The 17,641-nt window shown below is 37.9% G+C and overlaps 2 protein-coding genes across 8 annotated transcripts; both read left to right on the forward strand.

Annotated features, from left to right (window-relative positions):
- The first annotated feature begins 640 nt into the window (after positions 1 to 640).
- LOC132622171 (uncharacterized) lies at positions 641 to 11,044 on the forward strand. 4 transcript variants are annotated; one of them, XM_060336715.1, is made up of 6 exons: positions 641 to 6,488; positions 6,937 to 6,993; positions 7,743 to 7,829; positions 8,694 to 9,025; positions 9,532 to 9,588; positions 10,317 to 11,044. In XM_060336715.1, the coding sequence occupies exon 1, from the start codon at positions 1,575 to 1,577 to the stop codon at positions 4,701 to 4,703; it is 3,129 nt and encodes a 1,042-aa protein (XP_060192698.1). In that variant the 5' UTR covers positions 641 to 1,574; the 3' UTR covers positions 4,704 to 6,488; positions 6,937 to 6,993; positions 7,743 to 7,829; positions 8,694 to 9,025; positions 9,532 to 9,588; positions 10,317 to 11,044. The 4 variants fall into 4 exon arrangements, with proteins under 4 accessions (XP_060192698.1, XP_060192697.1, XP_060192701.1 ...); XM_060336714.1 differs by having other exon boundaries at positions 641 to 6,993; XM_060336718.1 differs by lacking the exon at positions 7,743 to 7,829.
- A 210-nt stretch (positions 11,045 to 11,254) lies between these two features.
- On the forward strand, positions 11,255 to 16,811 carry LOC132622172 (uncharacterized). Of its 4 annotated transcripts, none has more exons than XM_060336722.1 (5): positions 11,255 to 11,435; positions 12,912 to 13,105; positions 15,167 to 15,265; positions 15,733 to 15,784; positions 16,295 to 16,811. In XM_060336722.1, exons 1-5 carry the CDS (start codon positions 11,429 to 11,431, stop codon positions 16,432 to 16,434), a joined length of 492 nt encoding a protein of 163 aa, XP_060192705.1. In that variant the 5' UTR covers positions 11,255 to 11,428; the 3' UTR covers positions 16,435 to 16,811. The 4 variants fall into 4 exon arrangements, with proteins under 4 accessions (XP_060192705.1, XP_060192704.1, XP_060192703.1 ...); XM_060336721.1 differs by lacking the exon at positions 11,255 to 11,435 and adding an exon at positions 11,449 to 12,045 and having other exon boundaries at positions 12,929 to 13,105; XM_060336719.1 differs by lacking the exon at positions 11,255 to 11,435 and adding an exon at positions 11,455 to 12,045.
- The last annotated feature ends 830 nt before the right edge of the window (positions 16,812 to 17,641 follow it).

A 17,641-nucleotide genomic window follows, 5' to 3' on the forward strand; every position in this document is an offset into this window, starting at 1 on the left:
GATGCTAAAGATGCTTATGAGCTTTTATGTATATGTGTCTATGTATGACTATTATGAAACCCCGAGTTTATATAGCCGGGTAGAATATATATATATATATATATATTGCGTGCGCACCATTGCAGTTGGGTACGGATAACCCTGAGCCTTGGTAGGGCCAGGTATGTATACTCACCGAGCCTTGCCATGGCCGGGTATGCGAAACACCGAGCCTTCATGGTCGGGTATCGTATGTACATATGTATACGATATAAATATGAGTATAAATACGAATATGCTATAAATACGAAAATGGATACGAATGTAAATGAGTACGGATATAAATACGGATACGGATATGGATGTATGTACACAATCACACATTAGAAATGGAAAGTCCATATGAAAAGCAAGTAAGTGTTTATGACGATGATACTACTGACTCCCATCCTATGCTATTTCTTATGCTGTCTATTATGCTTTCATAATGATGTTGATCATGCTTTATACTCAGTACATTCTTCGTACTGACGTCCTTTTATTTGTGGACACTGCGTCATGCCCGCTGGTGGCCAGGGAGACAGGCTTGATCCATAGCTTTATTACTCAGGGACTACATAGCAGAGCTCCATTTCATTCGGAGCTACAACTTTTGGTATTTATTCTTTTATGTGCATATTTATGGGCATAGCGGGGTCCTGTCCCGCCTATATGATATGACATACTCTCCTTAGAGGCTCGTAGACATGTGTATGTGGGTAAATGTGTTTGGCCTTGTCGGCCTATATTTTGGATATCATTTTGTTAGTCTCGTCTCTGTACATTGTTGTGGGCATAGTTGTGATGATGATATAAATGTATTGTTGCCCAATGGAAATAGTATGAATGAGGAATAAAAGTATGATTTAGCTATGTGGCTCACCTAGATGTAAATGTGAAAGTATGATAAAAGGTGCCCGGGTGGGTTAGTACCTGGTGCCCGTCGCGGCCCTCCGGTCGGGTCGTGACAAAAGTGGTATCAGAGCAGTTTTGTCCTAGGGTGTGTCTGAGCCGTGTTCAGTAGAGTCTTGGTTGTGGGTGTGTTGCGCGCCACAATTATAAACAAAAGGCTGCGAGCATTTTAGGAATGAATGACCTTCTTTCTTCATAAGATCGTGCGATAGAACTATGATATAAGAACTACCTTCTCCTTAACCGTGTGTTATGTATTTCAGAAATGTCTGTAAAGAGAAAGGCTACGGCAACCCAAAAGGGCAAGACAGTGGCAGAAAAGCGGGCTGAAAGAGCACCGCCAACTATTGTAGAGGAAAGTGAGTCCCAGAATGCGGCTTAATCTCAGTCCTCCCATTCAGTGCCTATTTCTGAAGAGTGTGAGAGAGCCTCAGCCCCAGCTCCAGCACCTCCGGCTCCTCCACCGGATGCTTCAGGCCAAGATGTGAGAGAGGTCATTATTTGCTTACTCAATTGGTTGCTACCCAGATTCAGCGGCAAAGTACAGGGCTGTTAGTGCAAGGACCCGTGATTTTATTAGCTTGAACCCTCCGGAATTCTTTGGATCAAAGCCGGATGAGGACCCTCAAAATTTTATTGATGGAATGTTGAGGACACTTCGGTTGATACATGTTTCGGACACCGAATTGGTGGAGTTAGCATCCTATAGACTGAGGGATGTTGCGGTTCATTGGTACACGGTTTGGATGGCTTCACGGGGAGCCAATGTGCCTCCCCCGGTATGGCAAGAATTTATAGATGCTTTCTTCCGACATTACCTGCCTCCAGAAGTTCGGCGAGCTAGAGCCGATAAGTTCTTGAATTTGAGGCAAGGAACCATGAGTGCTTTAGAGTATAGTCTCTACTTCAATTCCTTGGCTAGGTATGCTTCGGCCATGGTAGCGGATATGGGTGACCGAGTGCACCGATTTGTGAAAGGCCTAGGGCCACATTTGATGGATAGGTGCTTGACTACGTGCCTTCAGGACAATATGGATATTTCACGCATTCAAGCCCATGCTCAAAATTTAGAAGAAAGCCTACAACAACAAAGAAGTGAGCGTGAGCATGATAGAGGGTATAACAAGAGGGCTAGATCATTGGGTCCGATGAGTGAGTATAGAGGCGGGCACAAACAGCAGTTTTTGAGGCATTCAGGCCATTCTATGACTAGTGCGCCTCCACGGTTTTCAGGCCAGAGATTTGATAGGTCTACTCATTCTGGGCCAAGTCAGAGCTTTTCGGGATCTCAGTTCAGGGGTGATGCGGGTCAGGCGAGGCCACCCGTGCCACGATGTTCCCAGTGTGGGAAGTTACATTGGGGTCAGTGCCGATTGGGTTTAGAGGTTTGCTATTCATGTGGTCGACCAGGCCATATTATGCGTGATTGCCCCTCAGTTGGTGGTAGAGGTAGGACACAGCCTTCAGGGTCGGTAGCCGGATCTTCGTCATCTATATGCCCTATGAGGCCAGGTTCACATGCGTCGGTCGGCCATGGTAGAGGCAGAGGGAGAGTCCCCAGTTCTAGCGGTCCTCAGCACCATATTTATGCTTTGGCTGGACGCCAAGATCTTGAGTTTTCTCCTGATGTGGTCACAGGTATATTATCGATATTTTCTCATGATGTATATGCTTTGATAGATCCGGGCTCCACATTGTCATATGTTACTCCGTATATTGCGGGTCGGCTTAAAGCCAAACCGGAGTCGATCAAACCTTTTGAGGTGTTTACACCCGTTGGTGAATCGGTAATAGCTAGCCGAGTATATAGAAACTGCATAGTTGTGATTTGTGACCGTCGTACTATCATTGACTTGCATGAGTTAAAAATGGTGGATTTTGATGTTATTATGGGCATGGATTGGTTGGCTTCTTGTTATGCCAATGTTGATTGTAGAATGAAAATGATTCGTTTTCAATTTTCGGGAGAACCAGTTTTAGAATGGAAAGGGAATATTGCGTCACCAAAAGGTAGGTTTATTTCCTATCTTAAAGCAAGGAAAATGATCACAAAAGGTTGCATTTATCATCTAGTGCGGGTTCAAGATGTAGAAGCTGAACCGCCAACTCTTCAGTCAGTCCACGTGGTGAATAAATTTTCGGATGTGTTTCCGGAAGAGCTACCAGGCCTCCCTCCCGAGCGGGAGATTGATTTTGCTATTGATGTGTTGCCAGACACCAAGCCTATATCTATTCCACCCTATAGAATGGCTCCCGCAGAGTTGAAAGAGTTGAAGGACCAATTGAAAGACTTGCTTGAGAAAGGCTTTATTAGGCCTAGTTCATCCCCGTGGGGAGCACCCGTATTGTTTGTCCAAAAGAAAGATGGCCCCTTGCGAATGTGCATTGACTATCGGCAACTGAATAAGGTGACGATTAAGAATAAATATCCTCTTTCGAGGATTGATAACTTATTTGACCAATTACAAGGCGCCAAATGGTTTTCGAAGATAGATTTGAGATCCGGGTATCATCAAGTGAGAGTTAGGGAGAAAGATATCCCTAAGACAACCTTCAGAACAAGATATGACCATTTTGAGTTCCGCGTGATGTCATTTGGACTAACTAATGCACCGGCAGTATTTATGGATTTGATGAACGATGTGTTCAGGCCCTTCCTAGATTTATTTGTGATTGTATTCATTGATGATATCTTGGTGTATTCTAGATCCGAGGCAGAACATGCGGATCATTTGCGTACTGTCCTTAGAGTTCTTCAAACTCGAGAGTTGTTTGCAAAATTTTCTAAGTGTGAGTCTTGGTTGAACTCAGTGACATTTTTGGGGCACATTGTTTCAGCCGATGGTATTCGGGTAGATAGCCAAAAGATTGAGGCCGTGAAGTCAATCTACAACTCCTACGGAGGTTCGCAGCTTTCTGTGCTTAGCAGGTTATTACAGGAGATTTATAGAAGGATTTTCTTTTATTTCTGCACCACTCACAAAGCTGACCCAGAAATCAGCAAAGTTTCAATGGACAGATGCTTGTTTTGTGAACGTAGTTTCCAAGAGCTAAAAGATAGATTGACTTCTACCCCAGTCCTGACACTTCCAGAGGGATTGGAAGGTTATGTTGTTTATTGCGATGCTTCAGGCATTAGGCTAGGCTGTGTGTTGATGCAACATGGTAATGTGATTGCGTATGCTTCAAGGCAATTACGAAAACATGAGAAAAATTATTCAACCCATGACCTTGAATTGGCTGCAGTGATTCATGCATTAAAGATGTGGAGACATTACTTGTATGGTGTTCATGTGGATATTTACACAGGTCATAAGAGCCTTCAGTATATCTTCAAGCAGAAAGAGTTGAATTTGCGGCAACGACAATGGTTGCAATTGCTAAAAGATTATGATGTCGATATTCTGTATCATCCCGGAAAGGCAAATGTTGTGGCTGATGCTCTTAGCCGTAGATCCATGGAAAGTTTGTGTGATGTACGACCAGAGAAAAGAGAAATGACTCGTGAGCTCCAGCAGTTAGCTAGCCTAGGAGTTCGAGTAGTGGACTCAGGTAGCAAGGGAACTACCATTCAGAATTCAGCAGTCTTGTCGCTAGTAGTGGAAGTGAAAGAGCGACAATACGAAGATCCCATGCTAATGCATTACAGAGATACACTCCTCAGAAGGAGAAGTCATCATTTGAGATTGCAGGAGACGGAGTTCTCCGATGTCGAGGCAGATTATGTGTTCCTGAAGTCCTTCCAAGAGGGTTTGGGGACGAGTGAGCCTTAGCACGACATTTCACCCACAGACCGATGGACAAGCTGAACGTACTATTCAGACTCTTGAGGATATGTTACGGGCATGTATGTTGGATTTCGGAGGAAATTGGGATGATCACTTACCCCTTATTGAATTTGCTTATAATAATAGTTATCATTCTAGCATCCAAATGGCACCGTATGAGGCTTTATATGGGCGAAAGTGTAGATCCCCAATTGGTTGGTTTGAAGCAGGAGAGACTAAATTAATAGGGCCAGACTTGGTCCAGCAAGCCATAGAAAAAGTTAAGCTCATACAAGGTCGACTATTAGCAGCCCAAAGTCGTCAAAAGTCCTATGCGGATAATCGTCGAAGGGACTTAGAGTTCCAAGTTAAAGATTGAGTATTCTTAAAGGTGTCGCCGATGAAGGGCGTTATGATATTTGGCAAAAAGGGAAAGTTAAGTCCCCGATACATTGGGCCTTATGAGATTGTGCGCAAGGTAGGCAAAGTGGCTTACAAGTTAGATCTACCTCTTGATCTGGAGTCAGTTCACCCAGTCTTTCATGTCTCGATGCTTCGTAAATGTGTTGGAGATCCTATTAGGATCGTGCCAGTAAATGATGTTCAAGTGACAGAAGAGCTCACTTATGAAGAGGTACCCATTGCCATATTAGATAGGCAAGTACGGAGGCTTAGAAACAAAGAAGTGGCCTCAGTTAAGGTTTTGTGGAGAAACAATAACCGAGAAGAAATGACATGGGAAGCGGAAGAAATTATGAAATCCAAGTACCCGCACTTATTTCAGCCCCCGGAAGGGATCCAAGATGAGACATCAAGATCATAAGGTATGTATGTTTTCCTTTTTATGCATTTGGGTCGTGTGTGGCCAAACTCTATTGCTATTATGTTGTGGCCCTGTAAGGCATTGTTATTATGGGCTGTTGTGACAGGATGGTAGTGCCATATTACAGGGGAAACTTTGGCAAAATTTTTATAGAATCCCCAAGGACTTTAACATTCGAGGACGAATGTTCTTAAGGGGGGAAAAATGTTACACCTTGGAAAATTTTCCGTTGATGCACAGTGAATAGACTAACGAAGAGCACGAAGTATATGGTATTTCAATAATTAAGGAATGACATTTGATGACCCTAATTAAGATTTCAAAGACATTCGAGGTAGGGGGAGAAAGTTTGCCAAGAGAAGGCAAGGCATACGATATGTATCGGAAATGATTTACGAGTAACAAGTTAATGATGATTTAATGATGCTTTGGAGAAGAGTTATAACGTCCCTTAGATCGTTAATGAGGTGATAAAAAAGTGTCAAGAAGGTTCCATAAGGATTGGAGATCAAACGAGTCGACGAGAATAAATTCGGAAGGACTGGGCATTATACGGCCCAACATACTGGCCGTATAAATTATACTGGCCGTATGTTTGGTCGTATAATCAGCCCAGATTAGCACCCCTCACTGGACCAAAAGTACGACCAAACATACGATCAGTATAATTTATACGGACCGTATGTTGGTCCGTGAAATCCAAGCGGGACAGATTTTGTATTATTAATAAAGGGTCCAAGTTTATTTCATTTCATTTCCCCTTCACTCCCCTTCTCTCTAGAACGTTTCTCTACACTTCTCCCACAAGAATTCAAGGGATATTAGTGAATAACTTCATCAAACCAAGAGAATCAAGTGTAAGAAACCTATCAAAGTTCATCCAAGACAAGGAATCCAAGTGAAGGTGAAACTAGGGTTTTGCTCAAGTGAATTGTTTCCACCCAAGGTTCATTCCTACACCACCTAAGGTAAGTTTTATGGTATTTCCATGTTTTTTAAGGTATTGAGAAGTTAAAACACTTGGATTGTAGAAGTATATAGAAAATGGGTCATGAATGTGGGAATAGTGTCATTTTTTAGTAATAGCTTGGATTGAGTCATTATTCTTGATGTGTTGTGATTATGGTTATGTTATAAATGATGTTAAGAACATGGGATAGACATTGTATATGAATGAATGTAATCGTGTGCTATGACCATGGATATGAATAATTGGAAGTGAATTGAGAAGTAAGGATAATGTATGTGAATAAAGAGTATTGTTATGATATTGTGAATGTTATTATTGATGTTTGGGAGTTGATATATGATATGGAGGAAGTCGTATAAATAAAGGAGATGCTGTCCAATTTTCTTTAGCTTTAGTCATGTATGCTAAGCTATCGATTTTCTAATGATAGTATAACTCTAATGAAGGTAGAAACGTGAGCATTGAAGGAGAACGTGCAAGTGATATAATAGTTGAACGGAAAGGTATGTAAGGCTAACCCTTCTTTCATAAGGCATGGTTCTTTGGCCAAATATCTAATCTTCTATGAGCTTATGATGTCCTCCAAATGATGCTATCTTCAAAAGCTACTAAGCTCATGATTCTCGATATGTTATGATTGTACTAAATTCCTTATATGATGAGTAATCCTCTAAGGATAGATGTAATGAATGACGATAGTAATGATTCTAAAGATGCTTATGAGCTTTTATGTATATGTGTCTATATATGACTATTATGAAACCCCGAGTTTACATGGCCGGGTAGAATATATATATATATATATATATATATATTGCGCGCGCACCATTGCAGTTGGGTACGGATAACCCTGAGCCTTGGTAGGGCCAGATATGTATACTCACCGAGCCTTGCCATGGCCGGGTATGCGAAACACCGAACCTTCATGGTCGGGTATGCTATGTACATATGTATACGATATGAGTATAAATACGAATATGCTATGAATACGAAAATGGATACGAATGTAAATGAGTACGGATATGAATAAGGATACGGATATGGATGTATGTACACAATCACGCATTAGAAATGGAAAGTCCCTATGAAAAGCAAGTAAGTGTTTATGACGATGATACTACTATCTCCCATCCTATGCTATTTCTTATGCTGTCTATTATGCTTTCATAATGATGTTGATCATGCTTTACATACTCAGTACATTCTTCGTACTGATGTCCTTTTGTTTGTGGATACTGCGTCATGCCCGCAGGTGGCCAGGGAGACAGACTTGATCCATAGCTTTATTACTCAGGGACTACATAGCGGAGCTCCATTTCATTCGGAGCTATAGCTTTTGGTATTTATTATTTTATGTGCATATTTATGGGCATAGCGGGGTCCTGTCCCGCCTATATGATATGACATACTCTCCTTAGAGGCTCGTAGACATGTGTATGTGGGTAGATGTGTTTGGCCTTGTCGGCCTATATTTTGGATATCATTTTGTTAGTCTCGTCTATGTACATTGTTGTGGGCATAGTTGTGATGATGATATAAATGTATTGTTGCCCAATGGAAATAGTATGAATGAGGAATAAAAGTATGATTTAGCTATGTGGCTCACCTAGATGTAAATGTGAAATTATGATAAGAGGTGCCCGGGTGGGTTAGTACCGGGTGCCCGTCGCAGCCCTCCGGTCGGGTCGTGACATATAAGGAAGCCATTGATGGCACTTCTGGACCAAAGGCATCTTCACCTAATAAATTGTATCTTCAAATAGAATTTGCATTTCTTACAATTTCTTTTCAGTGAGAGCCCCTTTTTGCCGTTTCTTTTACTTTTTCCATAGAAATAGATATTTCGAGCAATTCACTTAAAAAGTAGAATCCTAAACCATAAGTGAAAAATCCTGGCTCTGGCTCTGCCTCTGCCTGGAGCCTTTGGAAATTGTGATTTTACCTTCATTGACAGAGAATGCCTAAAATCTAGCAGTAGCAAATCTTTTCTTTTCTTTCTATTTGAATATGTCAGTAGAAATGTGTATCCAGACAATCTTTGTAATGTGGTTGTCAACTTAATAAAGCTAAATGCAGTACTTGTGGTATCTGAACTCCTTACTTCCTAACCTCATAGCTTTGTTATTCTGTAACAATTCATACGCTCATTGACATTTGGTCCTTCAGGCACTTATATGTTTCAAAATTTCTGATTTTCTTCCAGCATCTTAGAAGACCAAGTTAAGACACACATATCGAAACTTACCTAGGTGCAAGACAACCATAGAAGGCAAAAGTTTAGGACATCGACTCTTTCGAGCAAGGTCTAAAACTATCACACTTGAAGGGCACAAAAGTGACAGACCAGGCTGTAGAATACATTATAGCAGGACAAAAACAAGGTGACATGCTGCTTCCAGTGCCCGAAGGAGCTTTTGCTGTTAGGCTTGTGGAAGACGCATCCATCAAGACCAGAGTCGTGAATGTGACTAAGGGAACTTTCTACTCTCTATCCTTCAACTTTGCTGGGACACCAAGATTGCTTACAACAGAACGGTAAGTTAGATCGGAAATTTTGTGATTTATGTTATCTACTAAATGCATATGCACTTTTCCTTTTCCGGTATATTACATGCACAAATACTTCGACTCCTCTCCTCAGTATACATTGTGTCAAACTATCAAAGTTATTAACCTGCTTTGCATGTGATGCTTGTGTGTATTTGAACCCGGTCATACCTTTCACTATGACAATGGGTTCTGTTGCTTTGTCAATAAACAAAAGCCAAAGGTAAAGAATATAGAGTTACCAGTCAATTTGTGCACTTTCATGAGTTTCTATACATCATCAAGTAAAGAGCCATAGAATTTTAAAGTGGTGTAGGTTATCCTTGTTTGCATAACACTTAAGATTCTCTTGGTAGAGGTATATATACAACGGTATTCTGTGAAATTTAGTTCTTTGATGCTCCAGACCCCAGTAAACAGTACATGGATAATCTTCAACTTTTGGACTGTTTAGTTGGAATATGATGGTTGCACAATTTTGAATGCATGCACAGGTTCTTTAAAGTGAGTTTCTTAAGGAGGAAGGACGAACATCACTTTGATTTTAACAGGTAATTTTCTCACTTTAATTTGTTGTCACATTATTAAACTATGAATGACTTTCGGTGTTGTGTGTTCCTTTGAATAGTTAATCATATTGTGAAAACAAGCTAAAAAAAGACAGCAATGTTAATAAAAATTCATTTGAGGTAAGTTCAAGCATTTTTTCCAGTTTCTTTATCAGAAGGAACTTCTTTCGGTTACTTAAATTTTGATGTCAATGGTCATGATATTTCATGAGCTGTCAATGTTTACTGTACATAAAAGGAACGAGCACTACTTTGACTGTCAATGAGTTTGATTGACCAATAACTTCTCAAAAGAAAAAGGTGAAGGGTAGATGAATGTATTAGTTTATGTTTTTAGGCGTTTCTCCTTTAAAAAGTTCTCAAAAAATGAGTGTTTAGGTAAATGCTTTATCCCAGTGCAAAGGACATGAAGAACTGCAGCCTCAACTTTGACTTATCAGGGAGTTTGATATTAGTCATAAGATTTATCTGCGTCTATGATTCACGGTCATTTTCAAAAATGCTCTTTCGTTTTCCAAGAGCAGACTTTGCTTTTGATTTTGGGTCATTGAAGGACATTCGAGGCCTAACAGTAGGTATCACTTTGGATGATCTGGAGGCAAAATTATTTTTGATCTCAGTATAACAAAGTGGCATCTTGTACTTTGTCATAATGTAGTAAATGCAGGTTACTCTATTGAGGAGGAGAAGTAACTTCTTTTCATCTTCAGGTTTCCGTCACGTATTTGGCATTTCAAGTGGAAGATTGCTTTTGATGGATGTAAATGGACTTGCATGACCATTAAAAGACATATTTGGGTTCTTTTCTCGTGTCTGTGTAATTGTAAATGGAGTGAGGAGTAACTTTTAACTTTCTGTTCTACATATTGCTATAGTTCATTCCGGGGTTGTTCACACCCCTTATTAAGAGACTTAGTTTTCCTACTTGACAATGTAAAGCACGAGCCATACTGATCTAGTATATATATATATATATATATATATATATATATATATTGCCTAATGCATATGCAGCCCCCTAAACTTGTCCTTTTTTTATTTTGACACCTCAACTAAGTGTTGTTCCTATTGAACCCCTGAATTTAGCTTCAAGTGCGTCTTTCAAACACAATCCGACTTACATAGCATATATAGTGAGTTTCATTTTTTTTAGTTTTGGGCGTGAATGTCAATTGCTTCCTACGTGAAAAATTCAACCAATAAAAACATCCCACCTATTTTAATTATACACATTAGATAGGAAGAAGTGTGCTATTATGTTATACAAGTGAAGAACCACAACCTAAACGAATCTAATAACAAAACTGAAAATAAGAAATCAAAATTGGAAAATAAAAACCCAAAACTGGAAAATGAAAAACTAAAAAATAAGAAACCAAAACTGAAAACTAAAAAGCCAAAACCAAAACTTAATATTTGATATGTATAATTAAAATGAGTTGGTGTTTTAATTAGTTAAATTTTTCACGTAGGATACGGTTGACATTCATGTTCAAGGCTAGAAAAAATAAAACTCACAATATATGTTATCTAATATCTATAAGTAGAATTATATTTGATAGATACACTTGAAACTATAACAAATATAGAGGGCCGCATATATGCATGGTTTGATTCGATTGTTTCTCACTCAATCTCAAATTTAATCAAAGCAAGCTTAATTGAGTTTTTTTATGATTTGCTTTAGTGCAGTTTTTCAGTTTGATTTGAATACCCCTACCTATGATTAAACAACGTGAGTATTGTGTTCATAAGACGACGGTCACGAGATGCCACATCACAAAATGGCACGAATAACAAAGCAGAATGAAAATTATTGACAATGAAAAGTGAGTCAGTTTACTATTTGTACAAATGCGGCAAACCTTCAACGTGTCAATTAGGCGGCGAATTGTTGCTTCACCTTTCATCCATTATTCTTGTTTGTTTCTCTCATTAAAATATGTGTTCGTTCTTATCCTAAACAGCTCATCTTTCCGTCTTCCCGTGTCAACAAAGCTCTCTTTTCCTGTGCATGACGTACATGTCTCAGATTTAAACTTTCGATTAGTTTATTTAATTATGTATGTCAATTAGTTTATTTAATTATGTATGTATGTATACTTTCAGTTAGATAAATTTGGGGACGAGGAATGTGTCGTGTGTGTATTATAGGTCTATGTGAGAGGATAACTACAAGATCTTTGATTGTGGGTGTGCATCAAACTGTGGTAGCTATAGATGATTTGGGGTTATAAGATTTTTGATATATTTTGTGGGATTGAAAAAATAAATAAATTATGATGGGGACATTCAAGATCTTTCCTTTTGGTGTATTTGTTGAAGAAAAGGGTAAAAATAGGAATCAAAGTGAAAAGCCAGGTGAGGATGATCAGTGTCCAATATGTTTTGGAGACTTCACAATTCCTTGCAGGACCAATTGTGGACACTGGTTTTGTGGTACTGCTTTCGGCTACTTCCTCTAATTTTTTTGTTTTTCTACAAATTATTATATGCATGTTAAAGCCTGTATTTTTATACCTGAAAAAAAAAATCATTCAATTGACTTTCTTCTGCTTTTTTGCTTTTTCTTTTATTTTTTGGATACGCACCGACACAAATTCTAACTATAGAAATTGGATATATGTGGAATGGGGGCTTATTAGATGCAAAAGGCAGAAAATCATAGATCACTTATCCGATGATCTTGTAAAAGCTAGGAATGTTTCTAGACAAATCTTGCCCCCTTCTTTCCTTTTTACCTTTCTGAAAGAAGCTGAAGATGATATACTTGTTGCCTGTGAAATTCATATTTATATAATTTGATCCAGTGTTAATCACTTTTACGATTTGCCTCAATATAAATCTTAATTTCTTCCAAGAATTGGAAAACCTTCCACATCATCAGTGTTATATTCCCTTTGTCCCAAACTTATGTGGCACAGTTCGGATTTCGAGAGTCAAACCTATTAATTTTGACAATATATTCCGACAAAGAATCTTTTAAGTTTGTTGAAATAAAATTTACATATTTGAAAACCACGTAAAAAGTACTATAAGTCACAATAATTGACAGATCAAAATATTTAAAAGGCCTGAAAAAATCTTGGTCAAATAAAAACTAACGAAGGGAGTATCATGTTGATATGAAGAATTCTGTTCTCTAAATTTAACATTTAATTGTCCTCCTGTTGATCTTTTCTTCCCTTTTCCTTCCTCTTCCCTGTGCAACCCCAAAGCAACAGATGTTTTTTTTCTTCTTAAAGGAGAGTTGTATCTAAATTAAGTTTTCCTTATCACCCCTTTTCTTGTCCTTTTCTGTGAAGCAACTTGCATATTGCAGCTATGGAATTATAAATCAACAGTACAACGTTGCAAATGTCCCATATGCTGTCGTCCCATCAGTAAGCTGGTTCCCGAGGATACTTTGCTTGTGCGACAACAAGAGGATAGTGAACTCCTTAGGGACATTGGGCGATACAATCACCTATACGTAGGTGGTGTTTATGGTGTGTTTCTGGTAGGTAATTGGTCCATTCTGCATTGCATTTCTCAATTGTGCATTTCTTCTGTAACTTCTCTTATTCTTGTTTTTGTGAGTTCGTTCTGATCTGATACTTTTAAGACGTTATTAGTATCTTCAGCATTGAGGTCTCCATATAACAATTATAGACTGAGCATCCTCTTCCATATATATGTCTTTTATTTGAAGTGTTACTCGACTGTTTTATGGTTATATATTATAGTCCTCCTTGTTTATTCCCACAAATGTAAAGTAAATAGTTCGCATTGAGGTGTATCCATTGACTTGATAAAAAATAACAATACTCTCTCCGGTTCAAGTAAGTGTCCACTTAACGTTTTTCACTCCCCCTAAGAGAACACTAACTCCTAGAAAAAAATAGGTATTTTGACTAAACTATCCTTAATTAATAAGACTCTTGCTTATTTATTGCCTTGAGTTAATAGGGGAAAATTGGGAAAATTGAAGTTAATTCCTTCTTGATTTTGTAAGTGGACACTTATTTTGAACCAAAATAAAAAGGCTAAGTGGACACTTATTTTGAACTGGAGGGTGTAACATTCTGGTGCATCCAAGTCTGGCTTTCGGATGCTAATTTGGTATAAAAAACTTGCTTTGGGGGAATTTTATCAAGGTTAGAAAGAGCAGCACTTATTATAATTACCGGTGTGTTTCTTCCTCTAGAACAGAAACCCTCAAAATTAAAGTGATTAATGAGTTAGGAAGTGATGCAAATAGAAATTTAAATTTATATTATTACTTTTGGTTGCGTGTCGTTTGATTGTTATGTGGTAAAGCAGCAATACTGGGATATCCCTTTTGGATGCAAACTGCTTCTTACCTGTTCTGGTCTCATTCCTGAAATATCTAATCTTGTAAGTTGTAACATGGTTATTCATATATTATGTAGGTGGTCTTAGTACTATAAGTTTATTCTAGCACACCGGAATTGTCTGCCTGTTTTAGTGCATGGTAGCCAAGCCTTGATGAAGACTTAAAAGTAAGCTAAAGGTATATCAGGGAACAGAATTGCTCCTGTATTCCATCTTGTGTGCACCAAATGATTGAGATTTTTTAGATGAAAGCTAGTCATCAACCTTTTTTCACAGCTCGAGCAGCTCAACGATAGTCAGATTAAATTTTATATTGATAAGCTATTTGTTGACTGAAGTTGTTTTCGAATTGCCTGAGCCATATTTCGAGATCTTGGAAGAAACTTGTCTTGACTAAAAGGATATGTTTGGTTCACCATTTTTCTTGTATATCTACATTAAACAGAATCATTAATTATTTAAAAAGACGAAAAGGATATGTTTGGTGGACTTAAAAGTTACATCTCTATAATCTTGGTACTTTAAAGTTTCCATCACCAGCTTTCATTCGAAAAATAAAAGAAGCATTAGAAAAATAGTATAACGTAAAAGAGTATGAATGTTTGCTTATTATGACTTCTACTGCTCTTTTGAGCCTTTGGTTTCTCTAAACATGTGCATTAAGGGGTTTAGGGCGAGTTATGTCCTTTACTTGGTAATAGCATTAAAATTCTAATCAAAATTTACCCTCAATTCAAAGTGCAAGGATGAACCATGCATATGCATAAGCGCATCGTTCTTTTTGACTCTGCGCCATTGATTCCACTATTAAGTCTTGTTTGGGCTGCTTTAATGGTAGTCTTTACTTTTTCCCTTTCACTCATAGCAAAAGTTCCTAGATTCATGGAGATATAGAACAACATATAAGTCTACAACAATTATTCCAATAATTATATATCCGATTGGCCTATGGACGAATATGCAAGCATACGTTTCATGCTTGTTTGAGTAACAGCAATAACCATAGAAATGAAGGAACACACTATTTCTTTTTTGATTTCTTTTATACACTAGATTTTTGATACCTAGGAAAATACAATTTCTTATTTCACAGTGAAATATCTAATTTTTTTTAAAAAAAGCACATTCATGTTCAGGTGCAGGAAATTGATTGAGTTTAAAATTTTAGAATCATATGATTCTTAAGAATTATACCTGATGACTTCTCTTCTTTTCTTCTTTACAGAAATTAGTGGCATTGCCACTGTTAATGTGGTCATTCTTCAGCAAACTGATAGATCCTGATCATGTTAAGTTAAACTGCTACGTAATGCGCCTTTTTGCTGTAAGTCCTTTGAACATTTAATTAACGGCATTGTAATAATTTGCGGAATTCTCGTTTCCACTGACAAAAAAGTTGAGGCATAAGAAAATTCATAATAATTCTTTGATATTTCTGAACTGTAATTCTTTATGATTTCTGGAACTGTATGTAACATTACTCAATAGACGCTCTGAGGGATTCTTTAGACCAGCCTTTTTTAAGAGTATGCCAGCATATATTCTTCCGAAGTCTTGGGGAAATACTTTTCTGATCTTGGGCATGGAAAGATTTAGAGTCCCTGTAATATTTTTGTTTGAACCTAGGTACTTTTGCAATGCAAAACCAAAGACATGCATCCACAGTTATGAAGCATTTCTTCATGCTGTATATATTGCTTTATGATATGAATGGTTTCATTGATTGTTAATATTCAAGCATCCATTATTACAATTATTCCCTTTGAGGTAATATCTCTGTCTTAATTGCAGTTACTGCTGAGTTGGATCTACAGTCGCTGCAACTTTGAGTTTATTCCTACCGGTATTCTTCTCGTCACTCTTAATATAGAGAGATTTAGATGTATAGATTGGAAATATATTATGTGGAAGCAAAGTGTAGTAGTCTGCATGCTCATCTGAATGCATACAATCTTGGGTGTGTCCAACAAGAAATCGTCCTTCAAAAAGGTTGCTAGTTTTGAAATCAGTTGTCCAGTAACATGTGATCTTGGTAATATCAGATTGGAACCTAATCAAGAACTTTATTTATTTTAGCTTTCTATATGGAGAAACTTTTTTTTCTTTTCTTTTTGGTTGGAAAAAAAAAACTGTTTTATTTAACCATTTTAGTCATGCAATCATCTCTTTTGGCAACCATTTTGGCAACCAATTGTGTTAGGAAATATTCAATTTAGCAAATCTTGAAACATGTAATCCCTGGTGTGGCCTAAAATTTTCACTAAAATCATTCATCACTTCCAAAGGCCAGTTTGGTTATGCGCATAGATTCTAGCCTCATTTGAACCTACATTGACAGAATACTCTTTTGCAGGACGTCTGGGAATATGGAGACTACTTGACATCTGTGCTATGTCAATGGTAGCCGTTTTCTATTTTGCAGGCCTATTCCGTAGATGGGTGCTTAGGCGTCATGTGAGGCTGTTACCTGTTTTACAAGCTCACCCGAGTTAAAAGTTCATGCTTTGAATAGATTTTTCCTTTTGATAGCCGGACAATGAGCTTAAACCTTAAATGGAACGACGTGTACTGTGCATATTCATGTAGCTGACCCCAACTTGTTTGGGATTGAGACTTGGTATAGACGTCGTTGTATCGTCAAATGATGATTAGATATTTAGCTCGCAGAAGATGATGTATAAAAAGAATTACTCCCTAGTGTATAGGCCGTAGCAGTCAACCTCTAAGAAGCAGATTATGTAGCATTGTAGCTCATATAGATGTACCCTTTTGGGAAAGAAACAGTCTTCACTCTTCAGCATAATGAGTCCCCACTAAGTGATATTCTTCTTCTTGGCATCTTTTACCGACAAAACTCTGTTTTGCAGTCATACTCTTTTTAAGTGCTGTCTTCTCATTTTGTACTATTTTTCTTGTTTCTTGGCCTAAAACTCATTGCTTATTCACTTCTTCCACAACTGCTGTGCTGCAAGCCCGCAAGTGTAGTTTCTTTGCTCTAAGCAATGAACGTACATTTGCTGTTATTTTTGGGGGGTTGTTATGTACTTATGTACCTGGGCTGTTTCCTTATTGAAATGCACAGCGCCATGTGCTTTGGTGTTGCTACGTCTGAAGGGAAATGCATTTTCTGGGTCTATCTCCATTCGAGCAGGAATTTACACTTTGGACTTTAAAGAAGGGGTTCGAAATCTATAACTCCCTGCGTTTCAAAATGTTTGTCTGGTTCTGACTTAACACGTATAGTTTAAAAAAGTAAAGAAGACTTTTGAATGTAGTGTTAGACTAAAGATATGTATAATGTATCAAAATGGATTTTAATTTGTGATTTTGAACATGTCATGTGAAAAGTTGGAATTATAGAGTTGCTAAAAAGGAAAAGAGAAATTCTTTTTTAAACGGATCAACAAGAAAAGTAAGACAAATATTCTGAAAAGGAGAGTATGATTTAGATGGAGAAATGCCCTAAAGTACCGATGTGTACCATGCGCTCGAATTTTACAAGTTACAAAATGTATGCTTTTCACTTTTTCTTTCTTTTTTTAGTTGAAATTAATTTGCACGTTTTAAATTTCACTGCCTCTATGAATTCAATTCAACTTCATTGATTCGGGTAGATTAGTTATTACCGATTCTTCAGTAGGCTACTTTTAATCATACCCCATGGTCTACCAACATAAACGTATTTTACATTAACTCATAT

Source organism: Lycium barbarum, chromosome 12 (genome assembly GCF_019175385.1).
Source record: "Lycium barbarum isolate Lr01 chromosome 12, ASM1917538v2, whole genome shotgun sequence".
NCBI lineage: Eukaryota > Viridiplantae > Streptophyta > Magnoliopsida > Solanales > Solanaceae > Lycium > Lycium barbarum.

Excerpts from the sequence above, each read along its gene's own strand:
- LOC132622172 (XM_060336719.1), top strand. The coding sequence starts at position 11,886 with ATGATGGGGACATTCAAGATCTTTCCTTTTGGTGTATTTGTTGAAGAA. Across the intron at positions 13,106-15,166 it reads GTGTTTATGGTGTGTTTCTG|AAATTAGTGGCATTGCCACT; the intron begins GTAGGTAATTGG and ends TCTTCTTTACAG. Across the intron at positions 15,785-16,294 it reads CTTTGAGTTTATTCCTACCG|GACGTCTGGGAATATGGAGA; the intron begins GTATTCTTCTCG and ends ACTCTTTTGCAG.
- LOC132622171 (XM_060336714.1), top strand. The coding sequence starts at position 1,575 with ATGTTGAGGACACTTCGGTTGATACATGTTTCGGACACCGAATTGGTG.